Source organism: Primulina eburnea, chromosome 9 (assembly GCF_022965805.1).
Source record: "Primulina eburnea isolate SZY01 chromosome 9, ASM2296580v1, whole genome shotgun sequence".
Lineage (NCBI taxonomy): Eukaryota > Viridiplantae > Streptophyta > Magnoliopsida > Lamiales > Gesneriaceae > Primulina > Primulina eburnea.
In genome coordinates this window covers 1,203,787-1,223,271 of record NC_133109.1, presented here as the reverse complement: position 1 = coordinate 1,223,271, position 19,485 = coordinate 1,203,787, and the positions used below count along the sequence as shown (strand labels likewise).

Genomic DNA, 19,485 nt, shown 5'->3' with positions numbered 1-19,485 from the left:
TCAACAACCAGATCGAACTAAATACCAAGAACAAATACCAACAACTACAGGTCAACCTCTGCCAGCTCCCTGTCCACTCCCTCCTGGACCGTCTAACCTGAGACCTGCCCCATCGAATAGGGTGTCCAAAACAGAGATAAACCGAGGACGTGAGCATAAAACGCTCAGTACCGAAAGCATGAGTATACAAGACTATGACATGCATGTATGCAAAATGTACTGGATACCAGGATCTGGGTATATCGAAATACTGCTCAGACAAATGACGTCAAGGTATGTAGCACTCTGCGCCGTCGCACCAGGAGGTGGCTCCCATACCAAAATAAACCTGTGGATATACCGGTGACCTGACCACCGTCGGCCAACGGGGTCCAACCATCCACAACAAACGAGGGCTGAGCACCCTCTCAACAGGCTATCTCAAAGATAATCAGGCTCAACATGATTATGCAAATGCCGCATAATAAACCATGCATCATATGACAGATAATAATGCAACATATAAACATGCAACACATAGTAAAGCATACTCAATCCTGCTATCTCGGATAGTACTTTCGTACCTCAAACCAGTAGATCCTAGCAATCAGCCCTAGAATCAAGCCTACAATCCAAGTGATACCATATCACTAAACCACATCTAAAAGCCTTAGCTAGACTAATAGATACTCCCAAATCTCAAAGGGAACCCATAACTATACCTGCGTCCGTAGTCAGCCTACTGATGCCGCTAGCCCCCAACTAGAGCACAGCTCCGCTACAAAACCAGTAGCTCCCCGCTAGTGCCCGAACCTCGGGAAAAGACTAGAAACCCATCAGAAACGACTAAAACGCTCTGGAACTCTCGGAATTGGCGAGTGAAAAGTGAAGCCTCGCGCTTCTATTTATAGACAACGATCGGACGATCCGATCCACTTCGGACGCTCCGATCCGGTACACTTCGGACGATCCGATCCACTTCGGACGATCCGAACATTGCATGTCTTCCACGTGTCCAGCCACCTGTCTTCGGACGATCCGAACCCTGATCGGACGATCCGAACTCTGACATGACATGACTCGTCTGACTCCGAACAGAACGGACGATCCGAACCCACTTCGGACGATCCGAACCAACTTCGGACGATCCGAACCCGGTTCTGTCCTTCCGATCCCACCGAAATACAATTAATCCAATAATTAACTCAAATTAGGCATCGGGATACTACATTCTCCCCCTCTAAAAAGGATTTCGTCCGCGAAATCGAGTCTGAAGAATGACAATTCTGAACAACAATACATTCAACTTAAGAATGAATTACAACTGAAAGCACAACTGAAATTACAATCATAACTGAAAATACTACAACTAGAACAATTCTGGATGCTCTGACCGCATGCGACTCTCTAGTTCCCAAGTAGCTTCTTCAGTACCTCGGCGCTGCCACTGCACTAAGACAAGAGGAATAGTCTTATTCCGCAGTACCTTATCCTTCCGGTCTAAGATCGAAACCGGTCTTTCCACAAAAGACAAATCCGGATTCAGCTGAACTTCTGTTGGATGCAAAACATGAGACTCATCCGCTACGTATCGTCTCAGCAAGGACACATGAAACACATTGTGAACACTAGACAGATACGGTGGCAAAGCTAATCTGTAGGCCAAATCTCCCACACATTCTAAGATCTCAAAAGGACCAATGAATCTCGGAGATAGCTTACCCTTGAGTCCAAATCTCAGAATCCTCCGAAAAGGCGATACCTTGAGAAACACTTTCTCGCCTGCATCAAAATGAAGAGGTCTGCGCTTGGTGTTCGCATAACTTGCTTGTCGATCCTGAGCAGTCTTAATCCGCTGTTTGATCACAAGAACTTTGTCCATGGCCTGCTGAATCAATTCTGGACCCTCGACCTGTCGTTCTCCGACTTCTTCCCAGAACAGGGGAGTACGACAACGTCGACCATACAATGCTTCAAACGGAGACATACCAATACTCCTATGAAAACTGTTGTTGTATGCAAACTCTATTAGTGGCAGATGATCCTGCCAAGCTGGCCCGAAATCCATCACACAAGATCTCAACATATCCTCAAGAGTACGAATAGTCCTCTCTGACTGACCGTCAGTCTCTGGGTGATATGCAGTACTCAAACTCAAGGTAGTGCCCAAAGCTTGCTGAAAGCTGCCCCAAAATCTAGACGTAAATCGAGGATCTCTGTCACTAACGATACTCACGGACACACCATGAAACCGTACAATCTCCTGAATGTACAACCGTGCCATCCGATCGAAAGTGAAATCTCTGTTATACGGAAGAAAATGGGCAGACTTAGTAAGTCGATCCACTACCACCCAGATAGCATCTCTATTCCCCACAGACATAGGCAAGTGAGTCACGAAGTCCATCGTGATATGCTCCCACTTCCACTCTGGAATAGGAAGATTCTGCAACAAACCTCCAGGTCGTCGATACTCAGCCTTTACCTGCTGACAGACTAGGCACTTGGAGACATACTGATAAACATTACGTTTCATACCTTTCCACCAAAATCGAGTCCTCAAATCCTTATACATCTTGTTGCTCCCTGGATGAACACTCAACTTGCTACGATGAGCCTGGGACAAAATCTCCTCCCTCAAAGTGTCATCTTCCGGTACAACAACACGACCAGATAAGCACAAAAGACCCTCGGACTGATAGTGGAATCCAGAAGTATTATCTCCATCAGCCAACCGAGCTAATTTCTGAACCTTAGAATCAGACATCTGAGCATCTCTAATCCGAGAATACAAAACTGGCTCGGACAAAATAGTAGCTATACGGATACTCTCTGTTCCCTTCCGATGCTTACAATTGAATCCCATCGAACAGAAATCCTGAATAATCCCAGATACAGCACAAGTCTGAAGAGCAGATAACCTCACCTTGCGGCTAAGAGCATCGGCCGTGAGATTCGCAGATCCTGGATGATACTTGATCTCACAATCGTAATCTTTGAGTAGATCCATCCAACGACGCTGACGCATGTTCAACTCAGCCTGAGTGAACAGATACTTCAAACTCTTATGATCAGTGAAGATCTCAAATCGCTCACCATACAGATAATGGCGCCAGATTTTCAAAGCAAAAACGATCGCTGCTAATTCCAGATCATGAACAGGATAGTTTTCCTCATGAGGCTTTAATTGTCTCGACGCATAAGCAATCACATGCTCATTCTGCATCAGAACACACCCTAGTCCCTGCAAAGAGGCATCGGTGTAAACACTGAAACCACCAGATCCAGACGGTAAAGCCAAAACAGGCGCAGATGTCAAACGTCTGCGAAGTTCCCAGAAACTCTCTTCGCACTCTGATGTCCACTCAAATGAAACATCTTTCCGAGTGAGCTGAGTGAGTGGCTTAGCAATCTGAGAGAAGTTGGCAATGAAACGGCGATAATACCCAGCCAATCCCAGAAAACTGCGGATCTCGGCTACTGTCGTCGGACGCGACCAGTTCAATACCGCTTCCACCTTGCTCGGGTCAACTGAAACTCCCTCGCTAGAAATGACATGACCAAAGAATACAACCCTGTCAATCCAAAACTCACATTTACTCAACTTCGCATAAAGCTGATTCTCGCGAAGTGTCTGTAAAATAATCCTTAAGTGTTGTGCGTGTTCTTGCTGATCATGCGAATAGATTAAGATATCATCTATAAACACCACAACAAACTTATCCAAGAATTCCCGAAAAACCCGATTCATCAGATCCATAAAAACTGCTGGTGCATTCGTCACCCCAAAAGGCATAACCAGAAACTCATAATGCCCATACCGGGTCCTGAATGCAGTCTTCGATATATCTCCCTGATGAACTCGAAGCTGATGATAACCAGACCTTAAATCAATCTTGGAATACACAGAGGTACCTTGCAGTTGATCAAATAAATCATCAATCCGTGGCAACGGATACTTATTCTTTATCGTCGCACGATTCAACTGCCAATAATCTATGCAGAGCCGCATAGAACCATCCTTCTTTTTGACAAAAAGAACTGGTGCTCCCCACGGGGACACACTGGGTCAATGTACCCCTTGTCAAGAAGATCCTGCAACTGCTGTTTCAATTCTTGCATCTCCGATGGAGCTAAACGATAAGGAGCCCTAGAGATTGGTGCCGTGCCTGGCACTAAATCAATGCCGAAATCCACTTCCCGAACGGGAGGAAAACCAGGAATCTCCTCGGGAAAAACATCCGGAAAATCGCAAACCACTGGAATGTCACTGATACCGACACTAACTGCGGACGAATCAATAGCATAGATAAGGTAGCCTTCCCCGCCCGACTCTAAAGCACGACAGGCTTTCAGAGCAGAAACCACAGGCATCGGGGGTCGCGCTCCCTCTCCATAGAAAAACCAAATGTCGCCCTCAACTGGACGAAACTGCACAAACTTCTGATAACAGTCCACAGTAGCTCTAAACACAGTCAGCACATCTATTCCCAGAATGCAATCAAAATCCTCCATCGCAAGAATCATCAAATTAGCAGTTAAAATATTACCCTCAAACTCTAGAGGACAACCCAAAACTAGACGTTTAGCTAACACCGAATGACCCATCGGTGTGGAAACAGATACCACAACGTCCAAAGAAGTGAAGGGTAATGCATGACGCTTAGCAAACCTCGCAGATATGAATGAATGCGATGCACCAGTGTCAATGAGAACGTAAGCAGGTAATCCACATAATAAAAACACACCTGCGATAACTCTCTCGTTCTCCTCAGCCGCCTGATCCTGGTTAAGAGCAAAGACCTGCCCTTGAGTACGCGGTCGGAGGTTAGAACCCTGAGTAGACTGTCCCTGCTGTGGCCTCTGATGAACTGAAGCATGAGAACCAGATCCTGATCCTCCGCCCGTCTGTGGACAATCTCTCTTCATGTGGCCCATCTGACCGCACTTGTAACAAGCACCCGCAACCCTGCGACAACGCTCCGTCGGGTGATCCTTCCCGCAGTGCTGACACGGGCCCCTCTTCTTCCCAAAATGGTGAACTCCTCCAGATCCAGAGGAAGAAGAAGTAGATCCAGCCTTCTTAAATGCTTGGGCGCGGGGACCCAAAGAACTAGTAGGACGAGCAGACTGCATGGCTCGACTTCTCAACAAACTGCCCTCAGCCTGGCGACAACGATTTACAAGGCCCTCATACGATGTCGGATCATCGCAGACAACAACCCGATCATAAATCTCCTGATTGAGGCCCTGAAGAAAATGGTTATACTTGGCACTAGCATTGTCACTGACATGCGGAACATATGGAAGCAACTCAAAGAACTTCTGCTGATACTCATCAACAGACAAACTTCCCTGCTTCAGATTGATCAACTCAATCGCCTTGGTCTGCAGAAGAGCTGGCGGAAAGTAAAGCAACATGAAAGCGGCTCGGAAATCGGCCCAAAGAACTCGACCCTGTCGCTGAACTATCGGTGCAGAGGTAGACCTCCACCACTTGCGCGCACCACCCTCCAGCAAGAAATCAAGGGTATCAATCTGCTGCTCCGCCGAGCACTGAAAAGTCTTGAAGCAGCTCTCCATCCTCTCAAGCCAGTTCTCCGCAACATCCGGAGTCTCACCGCCCGAAAGAGGTTTCGGCCCCATCTGCAAGAACCGATGCATACTAAAACTCCGAGGCTCATCACGACGGTGTTGACGACGTTCTCGATGCTCTTGACGACGTTCCCGATCGTCGCGGTCTCCCCAGCGTCCAACGCTTCCATGACTACTAGCATCGTCGTCAAAACTAGACATCTCTTAGCTACAAAAGTTACCAGAGATTAAACTCAAAAGAACAGTTCTAAATCCCAAAATCTTAATGCATGCTCTGATACCATAAATGTAGTGACCCGTTCCAGAATCACCTACTAATCAGAACTTAAGCATGCAAAATTAACATTTAAAACTGAATCAGGTAAACAGCGGAAAAACAGTAATACAACCCAATCGAATCTGTAAGTACAAAATATTCAACAACCAGATCGAACTAAATACCAAGAACAAATACCAACAACTACAGGTCAACCTCTGCCAGCTCCCTGTCCACTCCCTCCTGGACCGTCTAACCTGAGACCTGCCCCATCGAATAGGGTGTCCAAAACAGAGATAAACCGAGGACGTGAGCATAAAACGCTCAGTACCGAAAGCATGAGTATACAAGACTATGACATGCATGTATGCAAAATGTACTGGATACCAGGATCTGGGTATATCGAAATACTGCTCAGACAAATGACGTCAAGGTATGTAGCACTCTGCGCCGTCGCACCAGGAGGTGGCTCCCATACCAAAATAAACCTGTGGATATACCGGTGACCTGACCACCGTCGGCCAACGGGGTCCAACCATCCACAACAAACGAGGGCTGAGCACCCTCTCAACAGGCTATCTCAAAGATAATCAGGCTCAACATGATTATGCAAATGCCGCATAATAAACCATGCATCATATGACAGATAATAATGCAACATATAAACATGCAACACATAGTAAAGCATACTCAATCCTGCTATCTCGGATAGTACTTTCGTACCTCAAACCAGTAGATCCTAGCAATCAGCCCTAGAATCAAGCCTACAATCCAAGTGATACCATATCACTAAACCACATCTAAAAGCCTTAGCTAGACTAATAGATACTCCCAAATCTCAAAGGGAACCCAGAACTATACCTGCGTCCGTAGTCAGCCTACTGATGCCGCTAGCCCCCAACTAGAGCACAGCTCCGCTACAAAACCAGTAGCTCCCCGCTAGTGCCCGAACCTCGGGAAAAGACTAGAAACCCATCAGAAACGACTAAAACGCTCTGGAACTCTCGGAATTGGCGAGTGAAAAGTGAAGCCTCGCGCTTCTATTTATAGACAACGATCGGACGATCCGATCCACTTCGGACGCTCCGATCCGGTACACTTCGGACGATCCGATCCACTTCGGACGATCCGAACATTGCATGTCTTCCACGTGTCCAGCCACCTGTCTTCGGACGATCCGAACCCTGATCGGACGATCCGAACTCTGACATGACATGACTCGTCTGACTCCGAACAGAACGGACGATCCGAACCCACTTCGGACGATCCGAACCAACTTCGGACGATCCGAACCCGGTTCTGTCCTTCCGATCCCACCGAAATACAATTAATCCAATAATTAACTCAAATTAGGCATCGGGATACTACAATTTCTCTAACGTCGCGATCGCCGAAGAGGACTTGTAGCTGTTCTTTATCCCATTGGTGAGTGAAGGGGTTGATGAGTTCATTTACAGTCATTGATTCCATGCCTATTACTGGGGGTGAATCAAGATAGAAGTTTTGTGAGTCTCGTAACCAAGGATCCTTCCACACACGAATATTATGTCCATCTCCCACTCGCCAGCGGATCCCTTTATTCATGATAAACTTGGAGTTCCACAGGCTCCGCCAGATATAACTGGGATTATGGCCAAGCGAGGCCTCCATGAAGCTTGAGATGGGGAAATATTTCGCTTTTAGTATCCTGGCCATAAGAGACAAGGGTTTAGAGATTAGATTCCATGCTTGTTTACCCAACATTGCTAGGTTGAATGATTTTAAGTTTCTAAAGCTCATTCCCCCATGGATCTTTCTAGTACAGAGACGCTCCCAGCTTAACCATTTTATTCCCCGATTACCATTTGGCCGAGCACCCCACCAGAACGAGTTCATGATTCGTTGGAGTTCGTCAATGGTAGATTTTGGTAGTAGGAATACATTCATACAATAAGAAGGGAGGGCTTGGGCAACCGATTTGATCAATATTTCTCTTCCTGCTTTGGATAGGTATTTACCCCTCCAGCTGTGGATTCGTTTCCAAAGTCTGTCCTTTATGTAATTGAATATTTCTCTTTTATTTTTTCCTATGAGCGAAGGTAGGCCGAGATATTTTCCAGCTCGCATATCTTTTGTAATGCCAAAGATGTCTGATAGAGTTTGTTGATCTTCTCGAGCTAGGTTGCTGCTGAACATGATACCAGACTTTGAGAAATTTATAGACTGTCCAGAGGCCTTTTCATAATCCCTCAATAGTTGCTTCAAGATTCCGCATTCTTCCTCATTCGCTTTACAAAATAGGAGACTATCATCGGCAAACAATAGATGAGAAATGGTTGGTCCACCTCTACTAATACAGCATCCGTGAATGGCTCCCCGTCATTCTGCGTCGGTGATCAGCGTGGATAATCCGTGTGCACAGAGAATAAAAAGGTAGGGTGATAACGGGCATCCTTGGCGTAATCCTCGATGGGGTTTGATAGGTCCGACCACTTTATCATTTATAAGAACCGAGTAGGAAACTGATGAGATGCAGAGCATGATAAGGTTCACCCATTTTCTGTCAAAGCCGAGCCTTATCAGTGTCTTTTCTAGAAAATCCCAGCTCAATCGATCATAAGCTTTGCTTACGTCTAGTTTTAGAGCCACAGTTCCTTCTTTTCCTCTCGTCTTTCTTTTGAGGTAGTGTATGATCTCAAATGCCACCACTATGTTGTCAGTGATTGATCTCCCTTTGATAAAAGCTTATTGGAATTCTGAGACAATTTTGTTGAGGAGAGGTTTCATCCGATTTGCCAAAACTTTAGCAAATAATTTGTATAGAACATTACAGAGGGAGATAGGCCGAAAGTCATTCATGCTGTTATGATTCTCTCCTTTGGGAATGAGTGCTATGTGAGTATCATTCAAGTGTTCTGGGAAGCAGCAGTTCATCCACCAGTTAGAGCATTCGTTGAATACATCTTGCTCGACCAAGTTCCAAAATTTTTGGAAGAATGCAGGGTTGTATCCATGGGGTCCAGGCGACTTATCACCATGCATTTGGAATAGTGCCTCTTTTACTTCATCAGTGCGAAGTGGCATAAGCAGGTCTCTTTTGTCTGATTCAGAAACCATTGGAGTAATTTTCGAAATGACCACTTCGCAATTTGCCATGATCGGAGAGTACACATCAGTATAATGCTGCTTGGCAATTCTGCATAAATCGTCAATGTGTTCAAAGGAATTACCTGTACCATCGGTGAGTTTTTTGATTTTGTTGGACTCTTTTCGGATTGTGGCTGTCTTGTGGAAGAATTTTGAGTTCAGATCTCCCTCCTTTAACCAGTAAGTTTTGGCGCGTTGCTTCCAGAAGTTCTCTTCTTGAATTAATAATCTTATGAGTTTTGAGTTTGTTTCCTGAAGATGGTTTACTGATTCCCTGTCATCTCTGGATCGAAGTTCTTCAATTTTCCTTTTACATTTTTCAATCTCATATCGGTATTTATGGGTGACTCGTCTTCCCCATTGTTGTAGAGAATCTGCAGTCATTGCTAATCTATCTGAGAGACGGGTAACATGAGATTTCTCCCAGCTTTGTTTTACAACTTCAGTGAAGCCTGGTTCGTTAAGCCATGTGTTCTCAAATCGAAAGCCCCGGCGTTTTGCAAACTGAGTCGGGGTTTCAGTTTGGAGAAGAATTGGGTTGTGGTCTGAGAGAGGTGCGCTTTGATTAAACAGTTTAGCCTGTGGAAAGATAGAAGACCAGCTTGGTATGGCTAGGGCCCGATCAATTCTTTCTTCAACTGCATTTGGGGTTCCTCGACTTCTACCCCAAGTGAAAGGGTAACCTATCAGTGGTAAATCAATCAATCCGCAAGCCGAGATGGTTTCTCGGAATCCATTTATGAGCCATTGGGGGTGTTCCACCCTTCTTTTTTTTTCTTCAAAGCTAAGGATATCATTAAAATCTCCAATGCAGCACCAAGGAAGATTTGATAGGCCAGACAGTCTTTGTAAAAGGTTCCATGAATCTCTTTTTCTTTGTCTTTCTGGGAGGCCATAGAAGCATGTGATTCTCCAGGTGGGTTTGTCGTCTTCTTTAATCTCAGCGTTTATATGGTTTCTTGAAAAGTCTTTGATAGTACAGAGGTCTTTGTGGCGCCATAACAGTGCTAGCCCTCCACTTCGACCAACTCGATCAACAGATAGTGCTCCAGCGAATCCAAGTTTAACTCTAATTTCTTCAATGCGGGATGAATAAACCAGTGTTTCAGAGAGAAACACAACATCAGCCTTGTGAGTTCGGATCAACTCACATAGGACAGGAACTGCTCGAGGCTGGCCGAGTCCTCGGCAGTTCCAACTTATAATAATCATAATTCTCGGCAGGCCTGGGGACCAGGCCCTGCCGTTAAAAAATGCAGTCTTGGATTGGCTTGCATTGGTTGTTGGGCCTCTATATCCTCGTTCTTACTCATGTGGTTGGTATGTGTCTCAATAAGGTGACTTTCTCGTGTGCGTTTCCTGTTACTCATTAGTTCTGTCTCAGTTTCCTCATTTTCCATCGCATGATTTGCTGTGGTTGTGTCCCAATATAAATTTCCTCCAATGATCAAGATGCGGGAATCTGAGGTTTTTAATTTGATTGGGGTATTTTTGGTAGTTTCTTTTCCCCTCCCTGAAGATCCGCTATTTCCTTTTTGCCATTCCTGATTTTTTGCTTCTGTTCGCTGGCTTCCGGTTGCTTTTCCCCCAGGCATCGCCGGAGTTCGTTGAGGACCTTCTTCTCGTAGCCACTTGTTTTCTCCTAGGCCAACGTTCCTCCTGTCAGTAGCTCGAAGCCAGGGTCCCCACATATGGGTACCATCATCTGAGTCCATAGAAAATAGTAGCTCGCAAAATTTTTCGATATGTCCAAGTCGTCCGCATAAGAAACAGTAAGAGCCGAGTTTCTCATATTTAAAGCTTGCTGAGAAACATGTACCGTCAGATTTCCGTATTTTCTTGTAGCGCTTGAGGGGGTTGCGAACGTCAATAGCAATTCTAATACGCATATAAGTCTTCCAAGGTCCTGAGTTGTTATTGTTGTCGTACTGTAGAAATTTACCTATGAATGAACCCAGTTGCTTCCCAACACCCTCTGTCATATATCCAATTGGTAGATCATGGATTTGCACCCAAATATTTATATGGTTGAGGGGGACTTGTAGTGGTTGTTCTTCGTGTTTCAGGTGATGGAGCAGTAGGAGATTGTTATCAAAGGTCCATGGCCCACCGTCCAAGATCCGCCGCAAGTCGATTTCATGGTAGAGTTGGAAGATGAATCTTTTGGATCCGATTTCCCGAATAGTGATTCCCTTTCCCGGCCTCCAGATATTAGATAGGCATTGCTTCATAATGTTGCTGTTGATCTGTCTATCTGTCAAAAATGTTCCAACTAATTGGAACTCGACGTATTCCTCTGTTGTGTTGAGTATGTCAGAGGCGAAAGATATTTCTTCTCCTTCATCGTCGTCCAGTGATAATTCTTCCAGTCTTGTTTCCATCATTGGAATGTGTTAATACGAAGCTCTCAACAGGGAGAGAAAAAGCTCTCAATAGGGAGAGTAAAAGCTCTCAACAGGGAGAGATGAAGCAGACAACTTAAGCATCTAAAAGCACCAAAGTTCAAATTTTCTTAAGATACAAAATCTTGAGTTTAAATTTTCTAAGTTTATACGCTTATTTCGAACTTTGGAATTCAATTCCAAAATTAAGGGTTCAAATCTATAAATGGATATATAATTATTTTATACCACAATGACATCAATTCGGCTCGATTTCGAATCAAAATCTAGATTCAATGTACACTTGAATACTATTACGATCATGCATTTAAAGAAAAACATTTAATTATACATGTTGGGTAATTTGAAACTTTTCAGTTACGGAAATAAGATGTTAGCTTCAGGTACTACCCTATCTTGAATATTTATTAATATATCTGATATATTTGAGCATTTGATCAATAATCATACTTCGAATTCTGTTTATCAATATTTTTTCGGTCGAGTTTGTGCTTGTAGCACGAGATAAATCAACATAATAAATATTACATATTTAATAAAAATAAATAAAATTATCGTTGAAAATAATAAAAAAAGGCCCTGACAATTGGTTAAATATCAACACAAGTTTAATTTTAGAAAGAATCAAATAACTTGATTTCAACCACCGCTATTTAATGTGATACTAGTCACTTACTAAGCGTGTCATGTAGAATGAAGTAAGTCATACATTTGGCAATTCCTTCGAGTAATGTTAACATATTTTGGTGACCTTCACCAATTTTCTGGTGAAAACATCAGCTTGAATTTATACAAAAATTCTTGTAAAATTGTCTCACGGATCAATTTCGTGGGTCGAATTTCTTATTTGGGTCATCTATGAAAAAATATAACTTTTTATGTTAAGAATATTGCTTTTTATTGTGATTATCGGTAGGGTTAACCCGTCTCACAGATAAAGATTCGTGAGATTGTCTCACAAGAGACTTACTCTAGAATTTATCATAATGAAAATGTTTTATTGAGTCTAATATCACTTATGAAAACAAATATATGCAATCTTATCTCGAATTTATAGCTATTGGTTTTTAACGACACAAGTTTTGTTTTTATTTTTTCTTTCTTCGAATGAATAATCTACAAAGTAATTAAAAATGGTCAAGGGGTAAGAAAGGGAAATTGAGTTAAATAAGGTAGGTAAAGGATGGCCAATTTCGGGAACAAATGCACAAAAATAACGTGACGGTTATGACACGTGTCATCATATGAGAGCGGTATCGGAGAAATGTGAGGTGGATCTGGCACCGTCGGATTACGGAGGAGTGGACACCCAATCTCCCAATTGACATCATTTGAATATTTTATTTAATATAAATATAAACATAAATATAAATATAAAATAATAATTAATTTTCAAATTTTAAAATCATAAAGAAGATCCTACAAAATCTACCAATATATATATATAATATAATATATGTGTGTAATGAATCTCTTATTTGGATCATATATGAAAAAATATTATTTTTTATGCTAAAAATATTATTTTTATTGTGAATATCGGTAGGATTGACTCATTTCACATATTACCATTCGTGAAATCGTTGACAAAAAACCTACCTATCTCTAAATTCACCTTTCGCAATCGCTCGGCTTTGAAAGCGTACGATCAGTCAAAATTTCCGTAAGGTTAATTCTGTCGACTTTGAAGTTATTTAATATGTCATGCTAAACAGGGACTAGATATTATAATTATTTCAAAATCCAATGAGATTTATATTTATAATTTTGTATGTGTTGGAAAATGGTATATATATTTTTTAGTAATTATGTGTTATGAGTAATAATTTTTATAATTAATTAGAGTAATTATTTAAAAAAATAGATTGAAATCGAGACATAATTATAACAAATTCTTTCATCCTTAAAAAAAAAATCATACGTAATCATTAAAAAAAAATTTATATATCGAATTTTGTGTTTCTACAAACGTTTTAAGTCACTAATATGAAAGAAAAGCGGCCTGAAAATCCGTGGCGTGACATTTGGATATTATGGGCGGCTTTATAAAATATCGGGACGAAAATTCAAAATTTATGTAAGACGATTTCAAATATCGTATTTTGTGAAACAAATATTTTATTGAATTATCCATTAAAAATATTATTTTTTATGCTAACAATATTATTTTTTATTGTGAATATCGGTAGAGTTGGCTCGTCCTACAGATAAAGATTCGTGAGATCGTCTCACAAAAGACCTACTCTGAGATTTATCTCGTGGACGGAAGAACCACCCAAAATTAAATATTTATTTTAATTAATTGTACAATCGCTTATTAAGATTGAAAAGAATATGAGATTAAATAAAAGAATCGATGGCAATGCATTTTTGTAATTTTATTTTCACAAATATTTACGTAAGATCATTTCACAAGTCAATTTTTTAGATGAATCACTGACTAAATCTGACACATGAAAATTTTTATTTTTAAAATATCATTTTTCACTGTAAAAATATCAAATTTTTATTAGTTATAAAGAAATATTGTAGAATATATAATATTATTTTTTATGTTAAAAATATTTTATGTTATATATGATGATCTGTGCTACAGATTTAGATTGAGTCAGAAATAATTTTTACTACAGATATGAACGGAGTCGAGATCGTGGAATAAAATACCTTATTTTTTTTTCAATTACAATTTGGCTACAATCCTTGTCTATAGTAGTTTCATTTCACACTACATATTTTTAGGGGTGATCATCGTGCGGTTTTGCGGTTTTTTTTAAAAAATTCAAACCGAATTATCATATGCGGTCGGTTAGTATTTTGAAAAATTAATCGCGGTTTTATGTAAAAAAATCAGCCTTGCGATTTTGAGCAGTTTTGAGCGGTTGCGAACGATTTTACGATTTTTTTAATGAAAAATATTAGAACATATATTCTAATTTATTTGAAAATAACAACAATATATTGTTTTCAAATATAAAATATAGTTCAAAGCATATAAATATCAAAATAGATTAAACAATAATCAAAACTCAAAACTAAATTAATAATTTAACAACACAACACATTCACAACAAAATGGCATTTACACTATTTTTTTCGTTTTTTTTAATTTCAGACTACAAAAAAAATGTTGTAGCAAAAAATAAATACTTTAATAAAAGACTAATATGAAGAATAATTAATAAAAAGATAATTTTTATTTGTAAGAATAATAATTTTAAAGAGAGTTAGGATATAATGAATGATGACTTCTTTATTTGAATATGTTGTTTGCAAATTATTATAATTCTAGGCCCAATATTATGGCAAGCGGTTTAGGCGATGCATTTTGGTGCGGTTCTTAGAAAAAAAATAACCGAACCGCCTATGCGGTGCGGTTTATGATCAATATTTTTAATCGCGGTTTTTATAAAATATTATGAAAAACGGTGCGGTGCATTTCGGTTCGAACGGTTCGGACGGTTAATAAAAAAATTTGATCACCCCTACACATTTTGATTGAAATTCCCTTATAGTGATATACTTATATAAAGACATGAATTGAGAAATTAATTTTGAGATAAGATGTATCCAGCGGAACTAATTCGGGAAATTAATAATAGCGAATTTATAGAATTTAGATATTTTTAAAATATAGAATACTACCCATATTAGTATATAATTAATTAGTGAATTGAGTAATTAATTTAGAGATAAATGTGCGGATATTTTACTTAGCAATTGAACATTAATTTCGACTATTTTCGAGACATCAAGTAGTTTCCCTTAGATTATTTCCATAATCCAAACTTGTTACCAAACATTTTTTTGAAAACAACTTGTTACCAAACTTATTATTACCGAAACAGTGAGTGCAAAAATTTGTATGAGACGTGTTGAGGATCGAAGTTGAGTTTAGAGGGGGGGTGAATAAAATCTACTCGTTTTTCGTTCTGATGAGGTACTAAAATCCTGTTAAGGATAGTAGTTGATCTTGTGCGAATACTTTCACCTGATTACAATAAAAACGTGCGGAAACAATCTGATGAAGTAGTTGAAAAACAATAAAGCAGTAGGCAGCAGTTGTTTATGGAAGTTCGAAGATAAACTCTTCTACGTCTCCCCTTCTTCTGTTTCCAGAAGGTATAACTAAAAGACTTTGGATTTTACGGTACAACTTTGTACACACCCACTTCAGAAGGACTTACACCTCAGCCTACTAAAACTCTTAGTTTCTCAACTCACAAAAATGCGAAACACAAAGTTCTGAAAAGACTCTTTTCAGATTACAGACTCTTCTTGATAAAGTATAAGTGATGTAAAGATCGTGAAGAGTGTAAGAATTAGTAGCACAAGATGATCTTTTAAAATATCAGATACAAGCTATGAAGCGTGTGCTACTTTTCTTTGTGTTGAACTTTTTAAATGCTCAAGGAATTTTTGATATTCGTCTGATAAGAGAGTATCTTTGTTCCTTGAAAATGATATTATGCGAAGTGTCGTGTCGAACAAAGATTTGATCCAAGTATATATAATCGACTGAGTTCAACGTTCACAAACAGAGAAGTCTTCAGATAACTGATACAATCAGCTTTATTACCGAAACAAGTTCCTGCAGAAAAGCTATAAAACAATCAGTCTTGTTTTATACTTAATTGGGTAATATGCATTAAATGACTCCGTGTAGTATTTAATGCTGCAATTAATACTAGTACTAGGAACTCTTTAACGGTAACAATTAAGATAGCAACGTTAGAAAACGTTCTCTACTGGTTTTGTATTGTTATCCCTTTTCTACTGGTTTAGTTTTACTAGAACAACAGCTACTGATAAGTTATTCTGTTGTTCGGGTCTGCTGGTCTACTGGTTTTAGTTATCATCGCCACAATAAAATTCATGTCTAACAATTTCCCCCTTTGTGGTGATGCCAAAACCTAAACAGTAGAAAGTCATTAAGTAAAAACAGATAATCATTTAAACAAAAAAAAAATGTTAATAAAGCATCAAAGTAAACAAATCAATAGGTTCCAATATCCCTGTAAATGATTTCTTCATTCTGAGGTTCTTGATCTCTTCTGTTAGAAGGTTCAGCCTCATCTTCTGTTTGCCTAACTCCTGCTTGATCTCCTCTAGCTGCTCTCTCTTCCCCCTTTTTGGCATCAGCGGCAACCACATGGGTAAAGAGATCATTCAGTCTGCCGGAAATATTTTGAATGACATCGGTCAACATCTCCATATACGAGGTCTGAGAAGAGATGAGATTATCTAATGCAGTGATAGATTGATTTTGAGAGTCAATCTTGGCATCCAAAAGTTCCACAGAAGTAGACAGTGATCGAAAGAGATCATCATGCTCAGTGATTCGAGTGAGTATATCATTTTGAGCAAGCATGATGATGCCGTGAGTTCTCGAGATAGCTTGTCTGAAAACGACGGTTTCAGCATACATCTTGTCCACGGTCTCCTTAGTGGTATAGATGTGTTTGCCCATTCGTTCTCTGAAAGATTGAGCACCACTGAATTCCGAAATGTTTTCACAAGATATACGTTTCACTAAATCAGAGATGTTGTTGAGTTCGGTTTGTAGAGACTCAATCTGATGTTCCAGGTTAAATGCATCTGATTCCGGGGAGGGAGTTCGCGCAAGAATGTGTTGTTTTAATCTCAGAAAGACGAGAGTTCGTCTCAGTCAAAACCGGAAGAGAGACAGTCAACGCAGTAGAAACAAGATGAGCATCCATCAAGGCAGTAGAAGGAGCAGGGTCTGCTGTGCTTTCTGCTGGAATTGCAGAAACAGTAGGTTCAACAGTAATCATGGGAAGAGCGATTTCTCCAGTAGGAATGGCCAAGTCAGAGGCCAAAGCGTCTTCTGTTGGTGCAATAACAGCCTGTGAATCTGAAGGTGCTTCAGTAAAAGGTGCAGAAGGCTGTTCCAGAAGAATGTTCATTTCTGCTTGATGAGCAGCAGAAAACATCTCTAAATTCGGCAGTAAAGAAGTGGCATCTGGTTCTGCTATTTGTTGTCCTGGGATAGGAGAACCAGAAGGGGGCAATGAAGTAGCCGGTGCTGCTTCCAGAGTAGTAGAGACAAAGGGACAATCGATTCAATGACTTCCTCAACTGAAGCCAGTTCATGCACGGACAATAGTGATGAGGACTGAATGGGCCTTGTTGGGGATGCAGGAGTACTAAGAGCAGAAGCCTTTGGGGAGGCTGTAGTCCTTTCCTCAACCGGCTGAGTCTGTTGAAAATTTGGGACAAGGCCAACATGATAGACAGTAGGCTCTCCAAAGCCTTGTTCTTGAGTAAGAAGTTGCTCACTCATCTGCTTTAATCTGTCAGAGAGAATCATAATAAAATTTTGATCCTGAACAGCAGTAGGAACAGCAGGATCAAAATTTGATTGAAGAACTTTCAGAACCGATTCTAATTTCTGGCATTTCAGTTGATCGAGGACAAAATTCCTTCTTCGCAAGGCCTCGATGACATTTTCTGTTTTTGCCAGCTGAAAAATCTTCCTTTCTGCATTCATCATCTTGCTATAATTCCCTTTTGTTTTGAAGTAATCAAAAGAGTAGAATAGTCGGACAGTATGCCATTCATCAAAGAAACACATGTCATAGTTTGCAGAGGTCTCAATCTCGGCTAGATGAAGATCAACGCCGGTGGTGACAGTGGTCCTGTGACCAAAAATAGGTGGTTCTTCAACCATTTTTCCTTTGCCTTTGTCAGAAGATGAAATAGGCACGATGGGTCGAAAAGCAGAAGACCTGCTTGCTAATTCTCGAATAACTATTCCAGATGTTGGCTTAAAAACAATAGCAGTAGAAGGTGCTGAAATAGACGCAGTAGCGTGTGCAGTCGAAGAAGCAGTTGATCGAGCAGAAGGAACCGCTTCTGGAAAGACCTGACGAATAGGTACTTTCTCAATTTCAGACAGTGCTGCTGTCTTTTTAATCTTAAGAATGGTGCGCGGTTTCTTCTTGGCTGGGGTTGGCACTGCTGGTCGAACAGCAGCAGCAGACTCTTCTGATGCTGTTTTGTCTGAATCCGTTGAAATAATCACTCGTTTCTTTGAAATTTTCTTTTGAGGTTTTGCAGCCTCAGAATAAGTTTCCCCAATTTCATTTTTCAACGCAACAAACTCCGCCACGGTTGGCTTAGGCCTTAAAGCCAGTACATTTGCAGCATCGATCATGGTGACTGAAGTAACATCTAGATCACTGGTAGAGGCAAAACCAGCATCCTTGAGCATAATGCTGATCTGAACAGCGAAACCAGAACTCTTTCTGATAACCATATCCTTCATAATTCTGAAAATAAAATGACTCCAGTCCACCTTAATCCCCTTAGTGATGGCAGTCATTACTTGAACCTTCTCTTTCTTCAACTTGTCGAAGGTGCCAGCTTTGATCAAAATAGCTTTAGCCACAATATCGGCCAGAATCTGATATTCTATTTTGAGCAATTTCTTGTGACAAGAAGGAGACACTTCTTCTCCAGATGCTGAGAAAGAGCTGAGTGCAACAGACATATCTGTCTTGGAAATATCATAGAGTTCAGATGTACCTGAAAGTGGAAAGAGGAAGGTTGCTCCTAAGTGTGCGGCATCAATAGAGATAGATGCATCTCCTTGAGTATGAACAATCCTTCCTTCATGCAATGTTGCTTTAGCGTAAAATTCCAGGAGAGCATTTTTGTAAATAACTGCTGGCGCTTCCAGGAATTTCCTAAGTCCGGATATTTCAATATCCTGAAACATTTTCACGAGATTCTCATCCTTGATGTTGAGAACGGAAGCAAAGTTAACTTGATAAGCGTTAAGAGTGTATGCTCCAGCCATTTCTGTATGCAGATGAGATCAGACAAATTTTGCAGTAGTTAGTTGAAGATATAGAGAAAGAAGTAGCTGAGTAGCGATAGTTATGAAACAGTAAAGGTGAAAAGGTGAAATTTGAAATAGATATACAGCCGTCAAATAAACATAAAGACACGTGTCAGTATGTTCTTGGTTGAGTGTTTGAAAAGTTTTGCAGAAACTGTCAGAAAGACGAATGATTTTGAAAATTTTGAAAAAGAGCGGGCTGTCCAGACGGTTACTAAAAGAAATCAGAAAATGATTTGTCATTTTATGATAACGTCAGCTCGAAG

The 19,485-nt window shown here is 40.6% G+C and overlaps 1 protein-coding gene across 1 annotated transcript; it reads right to left on the bottom strand.

The window, feature by feature from the left end:
* Positions 1–7,174: 7,174 nt before the first annotated feature.
* On the bottom strand, positions 7,175–10,168 carry LOC140842108 (uncharacterized). Its single transcript, XM_073209920.1, has 2 exons — positions 8,641–10,168; positions 7,175–8,097 (listed from the first exon to the last, which is right to left on the bottom strand). The coding sequence occupies exons 1-2, from the start codon at positions 10,166–10,168 to the stop codon at positions 7,175–7,177; spliced, it is 2,451 nt and encodes an 816-aa protein (XP_073066021.1).
* Between the last annotated feature and the right edge of the window lie 9,317 nt (positions 10,169–19,485).

What these genes read in the sequence shown, in the direction of transcription:
- LOC140842108 (XM_073209920.1), bottom strand. Translation starts at nt 10,168, where the DNA reads ATGATTATTATAAGTTGGAACTGCCGAGGACTCGGCCAGCCTCGAGCA. An exon ending in CTTTCGGCCTATCTCCCTCT is followed by an intron (nt 8,098 to 8,640) that starts GTAATGTTCTAT and finishes TATTTTGTAAAG; the next exon opens with CGAATGAGGAAGAATGCGGA.